General features: G+C 43.7%; 1 protein-coding gene and 1 non-coding gene across 11 annotated transcripts; one reads left to right on the forward strand and one right to left on the reverse strand.

The window, feature by feature from the left end:
* Positions 1–936: 936 nt before the first annotated feature.
* Positions 937–6,850, reverse strand: LOC9269728 (uncharacterized). 10 transcript variants are annotated; one of them, XR_010735268.1, is made up of 9 exons: positions 6,456–6,850; positions 5,683–5,760; positions 5,415–5,560; positions 4,642–4,763; positions 4,249–4,561; positions 3,957–4,085; positions 1,575–1,695; positions 1,247–1,494; positions 937–1,117 (listed from the first exon to the last, which is right to left on the reverse strand). It is a non-coding gene; the product is annotated as an uncharacterized protein (transcript). The 10 variants fall into 10 exon arrangements; XR_010735266.1 differs by having other exon boundaries at positions 5,683–5,848; XR_010735269.1 differs by lacking the exon at positions 5,683–5,760 and having other exon boundaries at positions 5,415–5,563.
* A 5,271-nt stretch (positions 6,851–12,121) lies between these two features.
* On the forward strand, positions 12,122–13,426 carry LOC136351772 (uncharacterized). The gene has a single exon (XM_066304087.1). The coding sequence runs from the start codon at positions 12,122–12,124 to the stop codon at positions 13,424–13,426; it is 1,305 nt and encodes a 434-aa protein (XP_066160184.1).
* The last annotated feature ends 3,239 nt before the right edge of the window (positions 13,427–16,665 follow it).

The following is a 16,665-nucleotide window of genomic DNA, read 5'->3' on the forward strand; positions in this document are numbered from 1 at the left end:
GTAATCATGTATGACGTAAGAAATCTTACTTAATTGTTTGGGACACTTGAAGATGAAGCACCACCAGTGCCACCCATGCGTGCCCACATTGCTTTCATTCTTTCCTCAAGTTTCTGGGCCAACAAACACTCCATGTGACCACTTTGTTCCTCTACGGTTCTTTTCTGAGAATTCAACTCTTCACGCTGAGACTGCAACTCGCCCTTTAATTGCAAGTTTTCTACTGTCAATTTTTGAACTTCTTCTAGCAAAGCAGCAGCTTGTTGATGTGCTTCATTGGCTTGCTGTTGTGCAGCTTCTGCTTGTGCATTAACTCTGTACCTCTCTTGAGCTCCCTCATTGATTGCACTAATACCAACTCCATGCGAGTGGTTTGGCTTTCTGCCAAGGACTAATGCAAAGTGTTCAACCATTGGGATTTGAGCAGCTGCAATCCTTTCCTGGTTTGTTTCAGCTACTGTCTGCAGATTGTTCTAAACAAATCAAAGAAAATATGTAAGTCCATATTAAAAAAACTCATGCAGTAAAATGTAGGTAACAGACATTTTTGTTTACCAGAATTTCTTCGCCATTAGGAACGGACCATGTTCCATTCTTCAAATAAGTTGCCTTCCAAACATCTATAGCACTAGGCCATTCACCTGTCACTAGGTTTCTCTGCAATTATATCACATACAAAAGAAGCCTTATAATTTATATATACAAGACATGTCAAACATATAGTTTAAAGATATAAGTGAATGACAATATTCCTTACCAGTTCATGTGCTATTTGCACTATAGACTTTGTTCCAACATGTGATTTCATCTCTTGCTTTGATCTGTTAATGGAATTATGTTTGCTCCGTTTCTAAAAAAACATAATAATCTCATAAGAATAATGAATTATGAATCATATTGTATTAATTGTAAAGAAAATTAAACAAGTACCTGGAATTGCTCATCACTCCATAAGTTATCAATCAACCACTGCCAGTCCTCTGGCGCAACATGACTAGGACACTGTTTTTGTTGTGCAATAGGTCTTGTACAGTTTGTGGCGTCTTACATTGTACTTTCGCTCAACTTGTGTCATTACACATTGGTAGTCTGCCATTGAGATCTCAGGGAATTTTGCCTACAGAATGATAGTAGATCATATGAACAAACAATGTACAAAATCATGACAGCAAAAAGAAAACAAAAATGTACAAATGAAATATGCTAATGTGTCCGAAAATTCAAGAACTCCAACCAGATGACATACCTTCAATAAATTCCAAATTGATGACATGGTTCCAGGAAAAGCTTTTTCAATGACTTTCCACTTCTTCACCTTAAGGGGGACCTCTTGTCGCACACAGACAGTGACCTCACTTTTAAAGACACTTGCGTGCCTACCATAGACTTTTCCAAACTGTGCAGCAAATTGAATGTCTAGTGGCACACCCCTTGCTCTCAGTTTTGCAAGTGTTCCATTAATGGTGAGACCCCTACCTTTCCTACGTTTGAGACCTAATTGAAGGAAGAAGTATTTTAATTTATTTGCTTGTGAAGGAATAGATTAATGAAGTGAAGGTAAATATGTTAAATACCTGTGTTTCCGGTTGGTCCCATCCGTCCCTCATTCCTAGTATTGGTTATGACTTGTCGAGCAGCATCATCCGAAGTCTCCATCTGGTTCACGGATGGACGAACTTGGGAAACCATTTTGACCTACAAAATAAGAAATGAGTACAAACAGATCTACTACAGGATTACAAACCAAATTGACTAAGATAGAAATCCCCACAAAACACCGATATACTATAAGATTGAGAACCAAATTAACTAAGAAAGAGAATCCCAATTAAAAATGGATATTAAGTTGCATCTAATTAGGAAATTAACACAAATCATAAATGCAGAAAAACAAGACGGAGAGAGTGGACGCCAGAAGGGGCAGGTCATATCCCTGCGACACCACGCTATCATCAATATGTAGATGTTGCGGCACCAGCGCCGCCAGAAGATCCATAGGACTGCAGTGATTTGGAGATGGTGGTTGTGTGATTGTGTCCCGGCAGTGGTGGGTGTAATCTCTCAAAGATGGATGTACTCTAGGGCTATGCAGTGAATAAAAAATGGGGAATGCCGAATGGATCCTATAGGATTGCGAGAATAGCAAAGAGCCATAGTAGATTTGTTTCTTTACCTTTGACTGCAAGTGTGCGCAGGGATCGAGAACTCTAGATGCGAATGGATTGTACTAGATGGGCAGCCTTATATAGTGAGGTAACTCTGTCAATTTGGCGGGAGTAAAATTTTGCTGGCAATTACTTTTGGAGGGAAAGTATGTTTTGCTGGCCGATTTATGCGTGCGTGCATAACAAATTAGTTTGTTTGTGCTGATCCAAAATATTTGTTCACCAGCATTTGTTAACAAGCTCTCGTAAACAAATATGGCAATTGTTTAATGAATCAATAACCTGTGGAGTGAAAAAAAATGATACACACATGCACATTAATTGTTGATGTGGGTTGGCACCTCCCTGCATGGAAAACTAATAAGCCAGCTCATTAACATTAACAAAGCTAATACTAAAAGCTTAGCTTGGCTCAGCTCGTGAGCTGGTTCATTAATAAGCATATGCTCATTATCTAAAAAAAATTAATAAGCATATGCTATATTAGATGCTAGACATCTAGCAAAATCATGTCTCTGCCATAGGGTATCGTGGTCTTGTGATAATAATTTGGTGTTAGATTATATAAAGATTGATACATGTTTGAATGACTGCATTCTTTTCAGAGGTGAATATGCTAAAGCTGAAACATGCCCTGTTTGTGGAATTTCAAGATGGAAAGAGGATGGAGAAAATAGTGCTCGCAAGTCAAGGAGGAGAAAAGCTAGGAAAGTTCCGCAGAAGGTTTTATGGTACTTTCCTTTGATCCCAAGATTAAAGCGTATGTACATGTGTTCAAAAATAGCTGTTCATATGCGATGGCACAAAGAGAAGCTAGTTGATGATGGATATATGAGACATCCAGTAGATTCTAATGAATGGAAGAACTTTGACAAGAATTTTGAATCATTCGCATTGGACGCACGGAATGTTAGGCTAGGCCTTGCTAGTGATGGATTCAATCCTTTTGGAAATATGAGCTCATCATATAGCATATGGCCAGTTGTTATTGCTATATATAACTTACCAACTTGGATGTGCATGAAAGATTCTTATATGATAATGTCAATGCTTATCCCTGGGCCTAAAGCACCTGGAAATGACATAGATGTATACTTGCAGCCATTGATTGATGAATTGATACAGCTATGGGAAGGCGTGCCAGCCTATGATGCTCATGCAAAGTCCTCTTTTAAGCTACGGGGAATGCTGCTTTGGACAATCAATGATTTCCCTGCATATGGTAATTTATCAGGCATGAGCACGAAAGGAAAATATGCATGTCCTTCTTGTCACATGGACACTTGGTCCCATAGGCTCGTTAATGGACACAAATACTGCTATATGGGACATCGTCGCTTCTTGCCAACAAGACATTCGTGGAGGAGCAATGCAAAATCTTTTGATGGCCAAAAGGAAAGACGTAGCGCCCCAAAAGCGTTGTCAGGAGATGACATTATGCGTCAATATCAAAATTTCAATCAGGTACTCTACTAATTATGATATATTTATGCTTGTATCCTATCTGGTCAATCTGAAAGTAAATTATTATACTATTTGCTATTCTATGCCTTATTTGGTATTACTTTGAGTATAAGAATATGAGTAGTATATTATTGTTGACATCACTTTATGCATTCAGGTGAAATTTGGGAAACATAACAATAAGAGAAAACGCTCAAGCACATTATATGGAGTTTGGAAGAAAAAAAGTATATTTTTCCAGCTGCCATATTGGTGTACGTTATCGATAAGACATAATCTAGATGTCATGCACATTGAAAAGAATGTTTGCGATAGTATTGTGGGTACCTTGTTAAATCTGGATGGGAAGAAAAAGGACAATATTAAATCCCGGTTTGATTTGGAACTCATGAAAATACGACCTGAACTTCATGCACCTCCAACTGGTGATGGGAAGATCTTATTTCGTCCTGCATGCTATACAATGACACTAGCTGAGAAGAAAGCATTTTGTGAGTTCCTTAGAGAAATAAAAGTGCCAGATGGATACTCTTCAAAAATTTCACACTATGTGGATGCAACAAAAGCTAAAATATCAGGGATGAAGTGTCATGATTGTCATGTATTTTTACACAGATACCTTCCATTTTCTATTCGTGGAGTTCTGCCTGCTGATGTTTGTGAGGCTATAATTGAGCTATGTAGCTTTTTTAGAGAAATTTGTTCCAAGAAATTAGATACTGAAATTCTCAAGAAGCTTGCATCATCAATTGCTGTTACCCTCTGTAAGTTAGAGATGATTTTCCCCCCTTCATTCTTTGATGTAATGTTGCATCTACCAATCCATTTAGCCCAGGAAGCTATTGCTGGTGGACCTGTCCAGTATCGGTGGATGTATCCCATTGAAAGGTTTTTGCGAAGGTTGAAGTCTTTTGTAAAAAACAAAGCTCGCCCTGAAGGATCAAACAAGAATCCTGCAAGGAGTTGAAACAAGAATATTTTGCAAGAATGTGTAAATTTTTGTTCTATGTACCTTCAAGGAGTTGAAACAAGAATCAATCGACCAAGTCGAATCGAGGACGTGCAGAGTGACAACAGCAGTACAAAATTTCAGATATTTGGTACTGTTGGCAGGCCACTCCTTGGTAACAAATACTGCCAGATGGATATGAATGAGTTGGAGAAAGCTCGGATATATGTTCTAAAGAATTATGAAGAAATATCAGAATACGCAAAGTAAACAACTACTACTTACTCTCATTTTCTAATATGTAAATGCTGTCAAAATTTAACGTACATGTACATGTCTTGCAGCATTTACAAAGACCAACTTAGCATCCAGAACAGTAAAGGTGTGGAAAAGCGCCATGACAAAGAATTTTTTGTATGGTTCAAGAATCATGTATGTACACGCCATAATAAAAGTATTTTTTTTACATTTTACAACTATTTGTAACCTGTATAAACATTCTTCCAGATATTTGAGAAACATTCCAAAGGATCTCCAGATATATCAGAAGAGTTGTTTGCTCTAGCAAGAGGTCCTGATGCTCGAGTAACCCATTACACAAGTTATATGATTAATGGATGGAGATTTAACACCAGGGACCGAGACAAGTTGGTTCAATCACAAAACAGTGTAGTCTTTGTTAAAGGTGATGAAGCCAGTGGAAGCAAAGACTATTTTGGTGTCTTGACAGATATTATCAAGCTAACATATGGTACTTTTAGTGTCATATTGTTTAAATGTGAATGGTGGGATGTACACACTAAAAGGGGAGTAAAAGAGGACAAGCATAGATTTACCTTAATTAATACTTCCCGTACAGTGCCAATTGATGAGCCATATATTTTGGCAACACAAGCTGAGCAAGTATATTATGTCAAAGATACTAGAGACCCTAAATGGTTTGTTGTAGTCAAGACGAAGCCACGTGATTTGTATGACTTTCCTCCTACAGAAGAAGAAGAAGAAAATGATCCAACTTTATCAAATAAGTCTAGTTCTGAAGCATGCCAAGAGAATGAGCATATCACGGCTGCATTGAATTACACTACAATTGATGATGGTGACTTCCCTACGGTTCTCAGTAAAGATGGAGTCGAATGTGAACCCATTGAAGCAGAACCAGTAACACATTCTGAAGATGATCTGTTTGAAGAGGAAGAAGAAGAAGAGGAAGATTCTGAAAGTGATGGCGCTGAGTATACAGATACAGATGATGAAAGTGACATCCAAACTGAAGAAGATGTAGATGACAGTTAATTTATAAACTATATTCATGTTACTGCAAATTTACACAAACACAGCAAAAATATGTTGGCCTGAAATACAATTCTTTGATATTGAGGACATTAATTGCCTATGTTTAATACAATATACTAAGTAAATTAATTTCTTGCAGATTATGAAATGTAACTAATCCATATTGAGGCCTATTTGACTGATTAGTAGAAACTAGCATGTACTACTAAGTATTGGGCCCTGTTGCAACTCTGTAAGTCACGGTCAGATATATAATCCATACTCCTTGAACAGCTGACCATGTTGGATAATAGCTTTTTTCAGATAAAGAGGATAGGGATCTGGACACATCTGTGTATCCATCTGCTCAGGAGTATTTCTCCCACGTTCCTCACCTTACCCTATGTTTCCCTCTCGGTTTTCCCCTTTTGTTTTTTTGACTGAACTGACTTCCCCTTTTCCATACCACTGCAGTACTGCAACTCCCACTCGAATCTATTGTTTTGGCTTGGCTCACATAGATCCAGCCAATCCATGGTACTAATCAACAAAGCATCAAGATATAGTAGCCGGCAGCACCAAGCAGATGAAATGGAACTTACCACTGCTGGTTCTGCCGTCAGTAAGCTCGGGGTGCGCCTGCGTCCACCACTCGTGCTCCGATCGTGCCGCGTCCCACTACCACTGCTCAACCTCCCTCTGAAGCTTTGGATTGAGCTCGACGCAACTCGAATGCAGGATGGATCTCGCCACGACCCCGCCGCACCGTATCGAGTTCGCCGTGCACCTGCCGTCGGATCGAGGTCGCAGAGCTCCTGTAGCCACCACTACGGGGCCTGATGTTGCAGCAGCTCTACCTTCAATAGCAGCCTCAGCGTCTTGGCCTGCAATCCTTCCATCGTGCCAAGGCTCATGCCTTCGGCCGCCGGGTGCTGCTGCGGTGCTGCCTGCTCTGCGTGAGCCTGACTGTTGAACAGTCAAAGCGGTAGAGAGGGATGAAAAGGAGGTTAGTGATGGTGTACTTAACTTAATAACTACTAGAACCAAACAGTGAATACTTTTATTCATCACAGGTACTTGTCTCAACGATTCAACTTTGTTGCCACAAGGTATCTTCAAGATAGTGAGAGCACTCTAATTCATCACCATTCACTCCTCACGATTGATATGATTAGTGATTACAGGGTAGTTTATCACTGTTTTTTAATAGAATAGTGACCAGACCCGAAATTCTCACAACTGGGTCATCATTGTTTACATCTTTTGTGATAAAAACACATTTTCTCACTAGTAATAGGAGGAATTGTGATGGCAAAACAGTTTGTCACTAGATATCCGTCCAATGGTGACAACAAAATAATTTGTCACTATACAACCACTTACTAGTGAGAAGTGAGGGTTTCATCACTAGAGTTCATCACTGAAAGCCTAATCCCTGGTAATGTAGGTCATTTTCTAGAATTTGAGTGACCACCAAGATCCAACTCACAAATCATTCTAGAAAAGACCACAAGTGCAAGTTGCTCTACCAAGGAGAACCTCTGAAATCTCAGCATAAGAATCTTTACTCACCTCGTTTCCTTCCGGAGGTAAGGAAAACCTTCACAAACTTTCCCGGAAAATCCACAAGATCTTTGGAAGCTCACGGGCGACACCTAACCGTCTAGAAGAAGATCTCCAAAAGTAATAAGCCCAAGTGATAGCCCACAAGATATCCAAAGTGCTCAAACACAACTAGTCTTCAAACCTTCTCCAAATCACTCCTACACTCTCATATATTCTCTCAATCTCACAAGAACGGCTCTAGATTTGAGTGGAGGAAGCAAAGGGATCTTGGGAGAGGTTAGAACAACTTAAGGCATGAAAGAACTGAAGTGAAATGGCCAAAAGGTGAGCTGGGTGCGATCTGGATATATATAACGGCTAGGTGACTTCATCTAGCCGTTACTCACATTTTTGAACTGGAAGAGGTCCAGAAGTTCCTGACCCTCAGAACTTTCGGCCAACACTTAGGAAAATTTCACCCGATGCAGGGTCCAGAAGTTCCAGGTCCAGGGACCGGAACTTCCGGCCAACCTTCTCTGTCCGGTCTGGACCCATTTGCAAAAATGGCTCCCAAAAATATTCTATCACTACAAACCCACTAAGAGCACTTTTTATATCTCAGAACCACACCTGGAACCTCTCTTAATAGTACGGTTTTTCCTAAAACTCGATTTCAAAAAATAAACTATCCTATTGACCTTTGAGCTTCAAATCCGCTTTGAAGGAATGTTGTAGGGGGTCTCCAAGCATCTATTGATCACCTAAGTTCACCTTGGGACTAATTACCTGAATATCTCAATAAACACATTAGTCCCTTAACCTTATTCATCATTAATCACCAAAACCCACTAGGGGATAAATGCAACTTCACTATCCTCATTAGCTGTGATTTAGTGCAGCCATATCATCAGTATTACAACAGCCATTAGATGAGAGAATATGTGTTGTATGAACTGTTCGATTAAATCTGAGCATTGGATAATTATCTGATTGCTAGTAAATTTTACTTCTCCATATAGGACACTCTTAATTAAAACAACGTCATTAATCATTGGTTCATCCATTGAACTATCTTATCGGCACAAATATTTATGATGACCTCCTTCTCTAGCTCTGGCGAGACAATGGTGGTGGTGGGGAAGGGGCAGAGAGGTAGAAAAGGGGATTTTCCCTAGGGCTTAGAGGGATTGCCATGAGCGCGGGAGGACCCATGGTAGGCTGTGGACTCGGGAGGGCGGCGACGCAAGTAGCGGTACCATCGTCGCTGCAGGGATGACGGAGGGTGGTGGGCCGGCATCGGCAGTCGAAGGTGGTGGATCCAGCAGCAGGAAGCCACCATAGATGGGGAAGACAGCAGGGTAGGGTCATCTTGCAACCGCTGGCTTGAGGAGGAGTAAAGGGGGAGGGGGAGCTCACCGGTGCTGTTCGGTATTCGCACCTTCTCGCCAGCCGTGCAAGGCTCAGCTGCGGCCGGCGGCGACGCTAGAGGAGAGAAGGCATTCATGTGCGCGTGTGGCTGCGGGGAAGGTGGGAGTGGGGGAGAAGGGCTACTGACCTGCTCAACATCATCGTGATAGAAGTTGTCCCCTACTCTGGCTGTTGTAGATGTTGTCGCCCTCTGCATCCTGGATCCTTGTTTCGTTGGTGCCCTTAAGAAGTATGTCAGCTCCACCCTCTCGCTCTTGCTCACAGGCACGATCGTTCTCAGCCGCTACCACCCCCAAACCCTAATTGCATTCACCCGTTGCTATGGATAGGCAATTCATCATGTTAATAAGTAAACAATTTGCATCTAGAATATGATCAATAAGCACTTACGAACAGGCCCTTGATGAACCGGTTGGTTTTTTAAACAAAGTTATTTTATATGTCACTTTTCTTGAAAAAGTTTCTTCCACCAAGGTACACTCTTGCGCGCAATATGAAATCAAATGCAATGTTTCATTAAAGAATTAAATACAAAAATGTTAGCTTAGATCACGAATTAAAACTCAATCATCTAATGTTTATTATAATCTTTCTTTTACCTGTTGCAACGCACAGGTATTTGCTAGTTTATTAGATGATCGTATGATAAATACTACTTTCTCGTAGTAACCAGAAAAACAATATAACTACAGTGTCAATTTTCCAATGCAAAACGGACTCTAAATTTCTAATGCACAGAGTCGTAGACAATAACACACCTAATAATTTGATCAGGGAAAAACCAGATTTGATCGCTAATTTTTTGCAAAAAACTAGCTAGCCAACTATGGACATCCCCGACGACCTCGTCGAGCTCTCCTGAGCATCGCTTCCACCGTCTCCCTCATCGTATCGCCTCCACGTGCAAGCAATGGCACCGCATCGTTGCCGCTGATGCTGGATTCCTCCACCGCTTCCATTCCCTCCACGCCCCCACCATCGCTGGTTACTACTATAACCCCGAAAACATCACTTCGTTTGCACAATCACCGGTGTCAGCACCGGCCATTGACGACAGCCACTTCTCCCTCAACTTCCTCCTAGTCCAAGACATCGTCGACGGCTTGCAGCCGTAGTCGTCATGGAGGATCATGGACAGCCAAGAGTGCCTCCTCCTCTTGGGCTTCGCAAGGTCACATGCCGACGATGGCTTCTGGAGCCTGCTCGTCTGCGAGGCCCTGAGGCAGCAGTACAAGTAGGTCATCCCTCCATCGGTGGGACAAGGCTTCGGTAGCGGCAGCTGCAAGTTCTTGAGAGCCTACCTTGCCGATGGCGCGGAGACAGAGGAGGCCGGTGGCCGCGTCGGCATGTCAAACTTCATGGCATGCGCGCCGCCTTGTTCACCGCCGGTGGCAGCGGCAGCGTGCAGTTCTCGTGAGAGGAGAAGACCATCGGCAACATCGCCGGGTCATTGTCATACATGCACCCCCTTGGCGACGCCGGCGGCTCTTGGTACTTGTAGGCGTCGGGCGGGAAGCTGGTCGTGTTCGATGGCAGCATGGCTAAGTACTCCACCTTCGTCAGATCACGTCCCAGTTCTCGGTGTCGTGCCGTCGAACACGACCAGCTTCCCACCCAGGGCGTACAGGTACCACGAGCCGCCGAGGTGCTTGCTTGACAATGGCCTGACGATGTGGCCGATGGCCTTATCCTCCCACGAGAACTGCGTGCTGCCGCTGCCACCGGTGGTGGTGAAAAGGTGAACATGGCAGTGCACACGCCACGATGGCGGCTATAGAGCTCAGCTTGGCGGCAGCGCTAGGATTCGGCCCGGCGACGGTTATAAAAAAAAGGCAGATGCTTGCAAAAAGAACCTTTCCGCGCGTGCCAAATGAACTAACTGAAAGAAAAAAAGACCAAGAAAAAGGGGAAGCCCCATGGACGCAAAAAAAGAAAACCATTCCGCGTGCAAAGAAAATTGATCGTCGACAAAATAAAATAAACCAGGTGGCCCAGGAAAAAACCGAAAGCCTTATGTATTTTTTTATTAGACTACAAAATTTGCCCATGCGTTGAAACGGATAAAAATGTTTTCTCATGGAAACAACATCTGTTAAGAGCTGAGCAATAAATTGAAACATTAGAATTGCTTTCCATAATTGAAAAAGTTTTTAAAAATTCTTTCATGGTTTTGGGCCGAAATCCCATTCTTTTATTCGTCTTCAGCCTCAATCCAGTCCACTAGTCTGCCTATCTTCGGCCAAGCCCATATGTGGAGACACAGGTCCAGCTCTCACTGTCTTCACCCTCCGGAAGAGAGTCTCATGTTCGCATGCCGGAGTCGATCCTCCCCATCAGTTCAGCCGAATTTTTCTCAATCTCCCATAATTGGTCGAGGTCTTTTAATCTACTCGATCTTCTCTTTCCACTTTTTCCAATAATCAGAGCGAATGTGCAAAACTCGGATAAAAACAAGCTGAGGAAGCTCGCCGATCTGCCATCATCATCGATGACTGAGATTAAATCTAGCGAAATAAAAACAAATTCAATAGCGAAATCGTGAAGAAAAACAGTAGAGAATCGATTTTTACAGTCAATTGGAGAAGAAAAAGCATGTAGAGATTGATCATCGTGGCGGCGGCGCTAGGTTTAATTTGGCCCGGGGGCGGTGGGAGGTGCGTTGCGCACATGTAATGTATTGGACGAGATCTAAGAAAAACAGCGTCGGAAAAAACCAAACAAAAAAGATCGGGCCATAATCCAGTGAAAGAAAACGGATGGAAAAAAAACCGGAAGCTTTGTTCGAGAAAAACTAGAAGAAAGATGGACAAAAAATACCAGAACCTTTACGTATTTTTTGCTTTGTTATAGATATAAATAGAAAAAATACCCGTGTGTAGGGGTGCAGGCAGGTTTGACTGCGAAGCCGTTTATAAGCAAAATTAGTAGGTAACTCACGGGTTACCGATTAATTTAACCTATAAAGAAGTCTATAAATCGATCCACTTGTATCTCTAGATGCGGCTAGCAGGCCCATAAAAAGGAATCCATGAGTTATCATCTATTTGACCTATAAGTAAACTCGTGGGTCGGCTCGCTTACATCCCTACCCGTGGTTGTAACGGGTGCCGTGCTTGGGCCGGGCAGTCGGGCCTCCGGCCATAAGGCCATCCATAGACTAAGGTAAGAGATCACGCATGCACATACACGCTATTACGGCTACGACTAAGGTAAACAAGGTTTGTATTAATTGCAGCACGGCGCCGCGGACCAACGAGGCAAGCTCCGGTCGTATTGGACGAGCTCGCAGCCGGCAATGGCGGTGAACGAACTTCCCGACGAACTCCTCGAGAGCGTCTTCCTACGCCTCGCATCGCCCATCTGCCTCGTGCGTGCCGCGTCGACGTGCAGGCGGTGGTGCCGCGTCGTCGCCGACGCCGGCTTCCTCCGCCTCTACCGCTCCCGGAACGCGCTCACCATCGGCAACTACATCGCCACTGACACGGGCATCTTCGCCAACTGGTCCCGTCCTTCTCCTTCCTGCAGGGTGAGTAGCCTTGCTTTCGTGCCGGCGGCCGCTGCCGTGACGAGCAGCAAACGCTTCTCTCTCGACTTCGTGCCCGAGCCCGGCAACACTTCTTGGGTGCTCGCCGACAGCCATGGCGGCCTCGTCCTCCTGGTGCCTGAGAGATACTATTGGGGCAACGCATCTTCGGTTTCCATAGTCGTTTGCGAGCCATGGACGCGGCGCTACCGGACAGTGATTCCTCCATTGGAGAACAAACACGTCGCCTGCCTCGACGCCTCCCTCCTCGGCGCCGGCACCGGCAGCGAGAAGAAGAACAACAACAACAACCATGTCGCCGGCGTGTCCAACTTTACCGTGCTACTGATTCTCTATACCTTCGGGAGTGGAGCAAAGACGGCCTGCATCTTCTCCACCTTCACCGGCGCCGACGAGGAGCTGCGGCTGCGCCTCACAAGAAGCATGGACCTCGGTGACCTTATCCGGCCCAAGGGCGTCCCAAGGAGACAGAGACATTTCGATGCCGACGCCATGCACTTCGCCGGACGCGCCGGCGGCTCCCTCTACTGGGGGACAATATACGGCGTTGTGTTCGCTCTCGACGAGAGCACCGGCGAGCTCTCGCCGCTGACATTGCCCAAGTGCTGCGCCAGCGAACAACCCCGGTTCTACTACCGCCAGTGGAACCTGCGTGCCGTCGGCGATGATGCCGGAGGAGGGCGCCTCGTCCGAGTGGTGCAGCACAGCGACCTAGAGGTGCTGACGCCGCTCCACGCTGGCGGCGGCAGGGAGTGGACGGTGGAGAAGACGCTCCGGCTGCCGGAGTTGATCACGCGTGGCTTGCCCGAGCTGGAAGACTACAGCCGCCTCGTCGAGAGGTTAACTGGCGTCAAGATCCTGGAGGTGATGGGACGATCCGTCGTGCTGACTCCGCCGGAGGGGTCGGGGATGTGGCCCTTCTCCGTCGACCTCGAGACCATGGAGCTCGAGCACGTGTATGACTGGGGCGACGAACTGGTCCAGAAGTGGGTGTTCCCCGTCAAGCCTCCATGGCCGCCGGCCTTGCCCTTGCATGCCACCACGGACGTCCACTGATGTTAATTAGTAAAAGAGTGTATAACAGCTCTGGTTCATTCCCTGGTTTAATTTTCATTGATTTAGTAAGTGTTGGTTAGACGGGTTTGTGCATTTTTAGTTAAAAATAGAACATTATCGTGCACGTATAGATATGTAGGAGTATCTAATTCTAATATTATGTACCTCTATCTATACTTATGCTCTCTTCCTCCAAAAGTCTAAGAACTATTTAATTTTTGGTTTTTTTTCAAATTTCTAAGGCCTACTTATTACGTGGTAAATTAAATTATTAGCCGAAACTTATGATGTTATTTTATTAGCATGCATATGAAGTAGTTCATTGATTTTGTCAGATAGTAAGATGTTCTCCCAGCAGGCCAAGGATTATTCTAGAGGAAATCAACTTGATCTTCATATTTCTCATAAAGCACTGGCACAGTGTGAGCACAAACAAATCCTCTTCCAGATAATCAAATATGAAATATCAGTCTACTTTGTTAATAATACAGTGTACTGCATATATTCAGAAAATAGGAACAACACAGTATTTCTGGGTTTGAGAGAGGAGGGGATCTGTCATGGAAAAAGGATTAAAGTAGCAGCCTCTTATCAATGTAAAGGATTGAAGCAGGCCAAGGATATTATAAAGGAAATCAATTTTATCTTCATACGGCTCAGAGAGCAAAAGCACACACTGTGAGCTCAAAAAAATGGTGAGATCAGATGGACTAACAGGGGTTTTGCTCCATGCAAGCTAAAACTCTTTCCTAACGATCTTATTGTTGTTTTTTCATTCTTATCTAATTCCTAGACCTGATAAACACAGACACAAAAGTTACTTGCTGGAGTGAAAGAAGAGAACATTCCGTGGCACGTGAAACTTTCAGATATTGAAAATTAACAAACTCTAATGCAACAGTGGTGATAGATTTACTCCTCCCTCTAAAACCAGGGATTGACCATTATCTTTGTTTGAAAATTCAGCATGTAGCCCTGTTCAGTTTTTAAGGGCTAGAAAACTCAATCCTGACACATCGAAAGAAACAAGGTATCTTCCTATCCACTGCTAACTGAGCGACAATATAAGGTATTTTTGTATCCAGTGCTAACTGATATATACTATTACGGTATGAGGATAAAGATGAATGCATTGAGTATCTACTTTGCATTGGAAAAGATCATTAATTCCCGCAACTTTTGCTTCACATTATCACATATACAGATACCAAAGCTCCAAAAAGGACCTTCATGAACAAAATCAGGGAAAGCAAACAGCACCTTTCTTCCTCTAAGCAACCCCAAACAAGAATTATAACTGAACTATGAGAAATAAACAAAAACATCAATTTAGCCGGTGATTGGAAAATAAACAAAAGTGCAGTTACCTCCTCCACCTCTGATTGCTCTCTCTGCTCACCTGCTGCGCAGTGAGATAAATACGGGAAAGAGAGCGTGTCATCGACAGAAGGGGATGTGAATGTGATAGGAGGGGCATGAAGGCGAGCGATTGAAGGAACGCGAGTTCCTCGGGCTGCGGGGCCATCGGGCCAGAGGCCAGAGCTGGTTGAGGGAGGGGATGTGATGCAGTAGCTGTTGGAAATATAGTCATATATCGGCATTTTTTAATCTAAAATATTAAGATAATAATCATGGCATGAACAATGTGAGGTGATCTAGTGATAAAATCAAACATAAACAGGAGAATGCTTAAGGTAGAATAAGCATAATCTTCATACATAGAACGCAATTGCATTTCGACTAACAGAAATATCAAAAACTGAAATAGCAGTAGAGGATTATACCCTGTGAAAGTCCCTCCGCTGGATTGTGGGCAGAACTGCCTCCGTTGGTGTTGTCGTTCTGTGCACCAGCTCCCGGTGCGCCAGCTCCGGCTCCCGGCGCGCCATCTCCAAGTGTAGGTGAGGCAGACATGGTGATGCAGACGTACGGTCGACGACGAACAGAAGACGGGAGCAGTCGTGCGGAAGCACTCTCCAAAAACCTGATCACCCGCCTACCCGGTGCAGATCTCAGGCGAAGGTGTGGTTCTGGAGGCCCTGCTCGTTCCGATCTCTCGTGCGCGCAAGCAATTAGAACCGGGGAAGCAGACAGAAGCAACACAAGCAGCGGCGGCGCACGGATGTTGACGAAAAAATCGAACACACCAGCCTGGGAGATCTGCTTAGCTCCTGTGCAGGTCCAAATCTTGATGAGATGCAGACATGCTAGTCAGTTTGATCCTGCAACTGACAAGATATGCAAATAGTAGATCAAAACAGCCGATCGGCTGACAAGCCGATGGAGTAGTTCCAGCCGATAGCCGATAATAGCCGATGCCGATACCAGCCGATAGCAATAGGGTATAAGCAACCAGCTATATGTCCAATGTAGATGATGATATAAAGACAATCGGCTGTTAATGATGTAATAAAATAACAATATAACCGAGTAGAAACCAATCGGCAAATAATGATATGATAAATAAGCATCGATCCGAAGGTTAAAGCACACATCGGCTGGAGGTCCGATGTTATGAAATCCACAAGATTAGACTAAACAGTGAAACCTTTGTTGTCATCGGCTAAATCCAACTTATATGTATATGCAATCCTTATTGAGCCGATGCAACGTCCAGATAACTCACCGGCTGAAACCCCGATGAAACCCTTATTGGCAATCAAGAAGCAAACTAGAGATTATGATTCTAAGCACGACTTAGTAGATCAAACTTAACTGATGCAGCACTAAGTATGAAAAGAAACACAATATCTAGACAATCAAGCCGTTGACTGATTTTTAGGGTGGTAGATGCCTAGGCTAATCTAATCTAGCAACACGATTTAACCGATACCGGCAGAAACCCTAAAACGAGAAGCAGCCGATAGAGCTAAATTGATATGCTAAGACTAGATTAATAGAGACATATGATAAATAGGTAGGCAAATATATCATCTAAACTAGAGCAATCCAAGAGGTCAAATGTATTGATACAACCTTGAACGACGCCGATGTAGATGATACAATTGCCTGGACCGACGGAACATTGGACTTATCCATTCGCCGGAGATCAAAGACGATGCAGCCCCGCGTCGGGTGCCATGTTCCGCCGGAACGTAAAAACAAAAGTAGAAGTAAAAAAGGGTGGCGATGGGCCGAATTGTATTGATCGTGAAGATACATTACATAGACCCCGGGTGTACATATTTATACCCATGTGTTGATACAAGTCCTTGCCGGACAAGAAAGAAACTTTCCTA

The sequence above is a fragment of the Oryza sativa genome, chromosome 9 (genome assembly GCF_034140825.1).
Source record: "Oryza sativa Japonica Group chromosome 9, ASM3414082v1".
In the NCBI taxonomy this organism is placed as follows: domain Eukaryota; kingdom Viridiplantae; phylum Streptophyta; class Magnoliopsida; order Poales; family Poaceae; genus Oryza; species Oryza sativa.

Bases quoted from the DNA above. Each gene is read 5' to 3' on its own strand.
- LOC136351772 (XM_066304087.1), top strand. From the start codon at position 12,122: ATGGCGGTGAACGAACTTCCCGACGAACTCCTCGAGAGCGTCTTCCTA.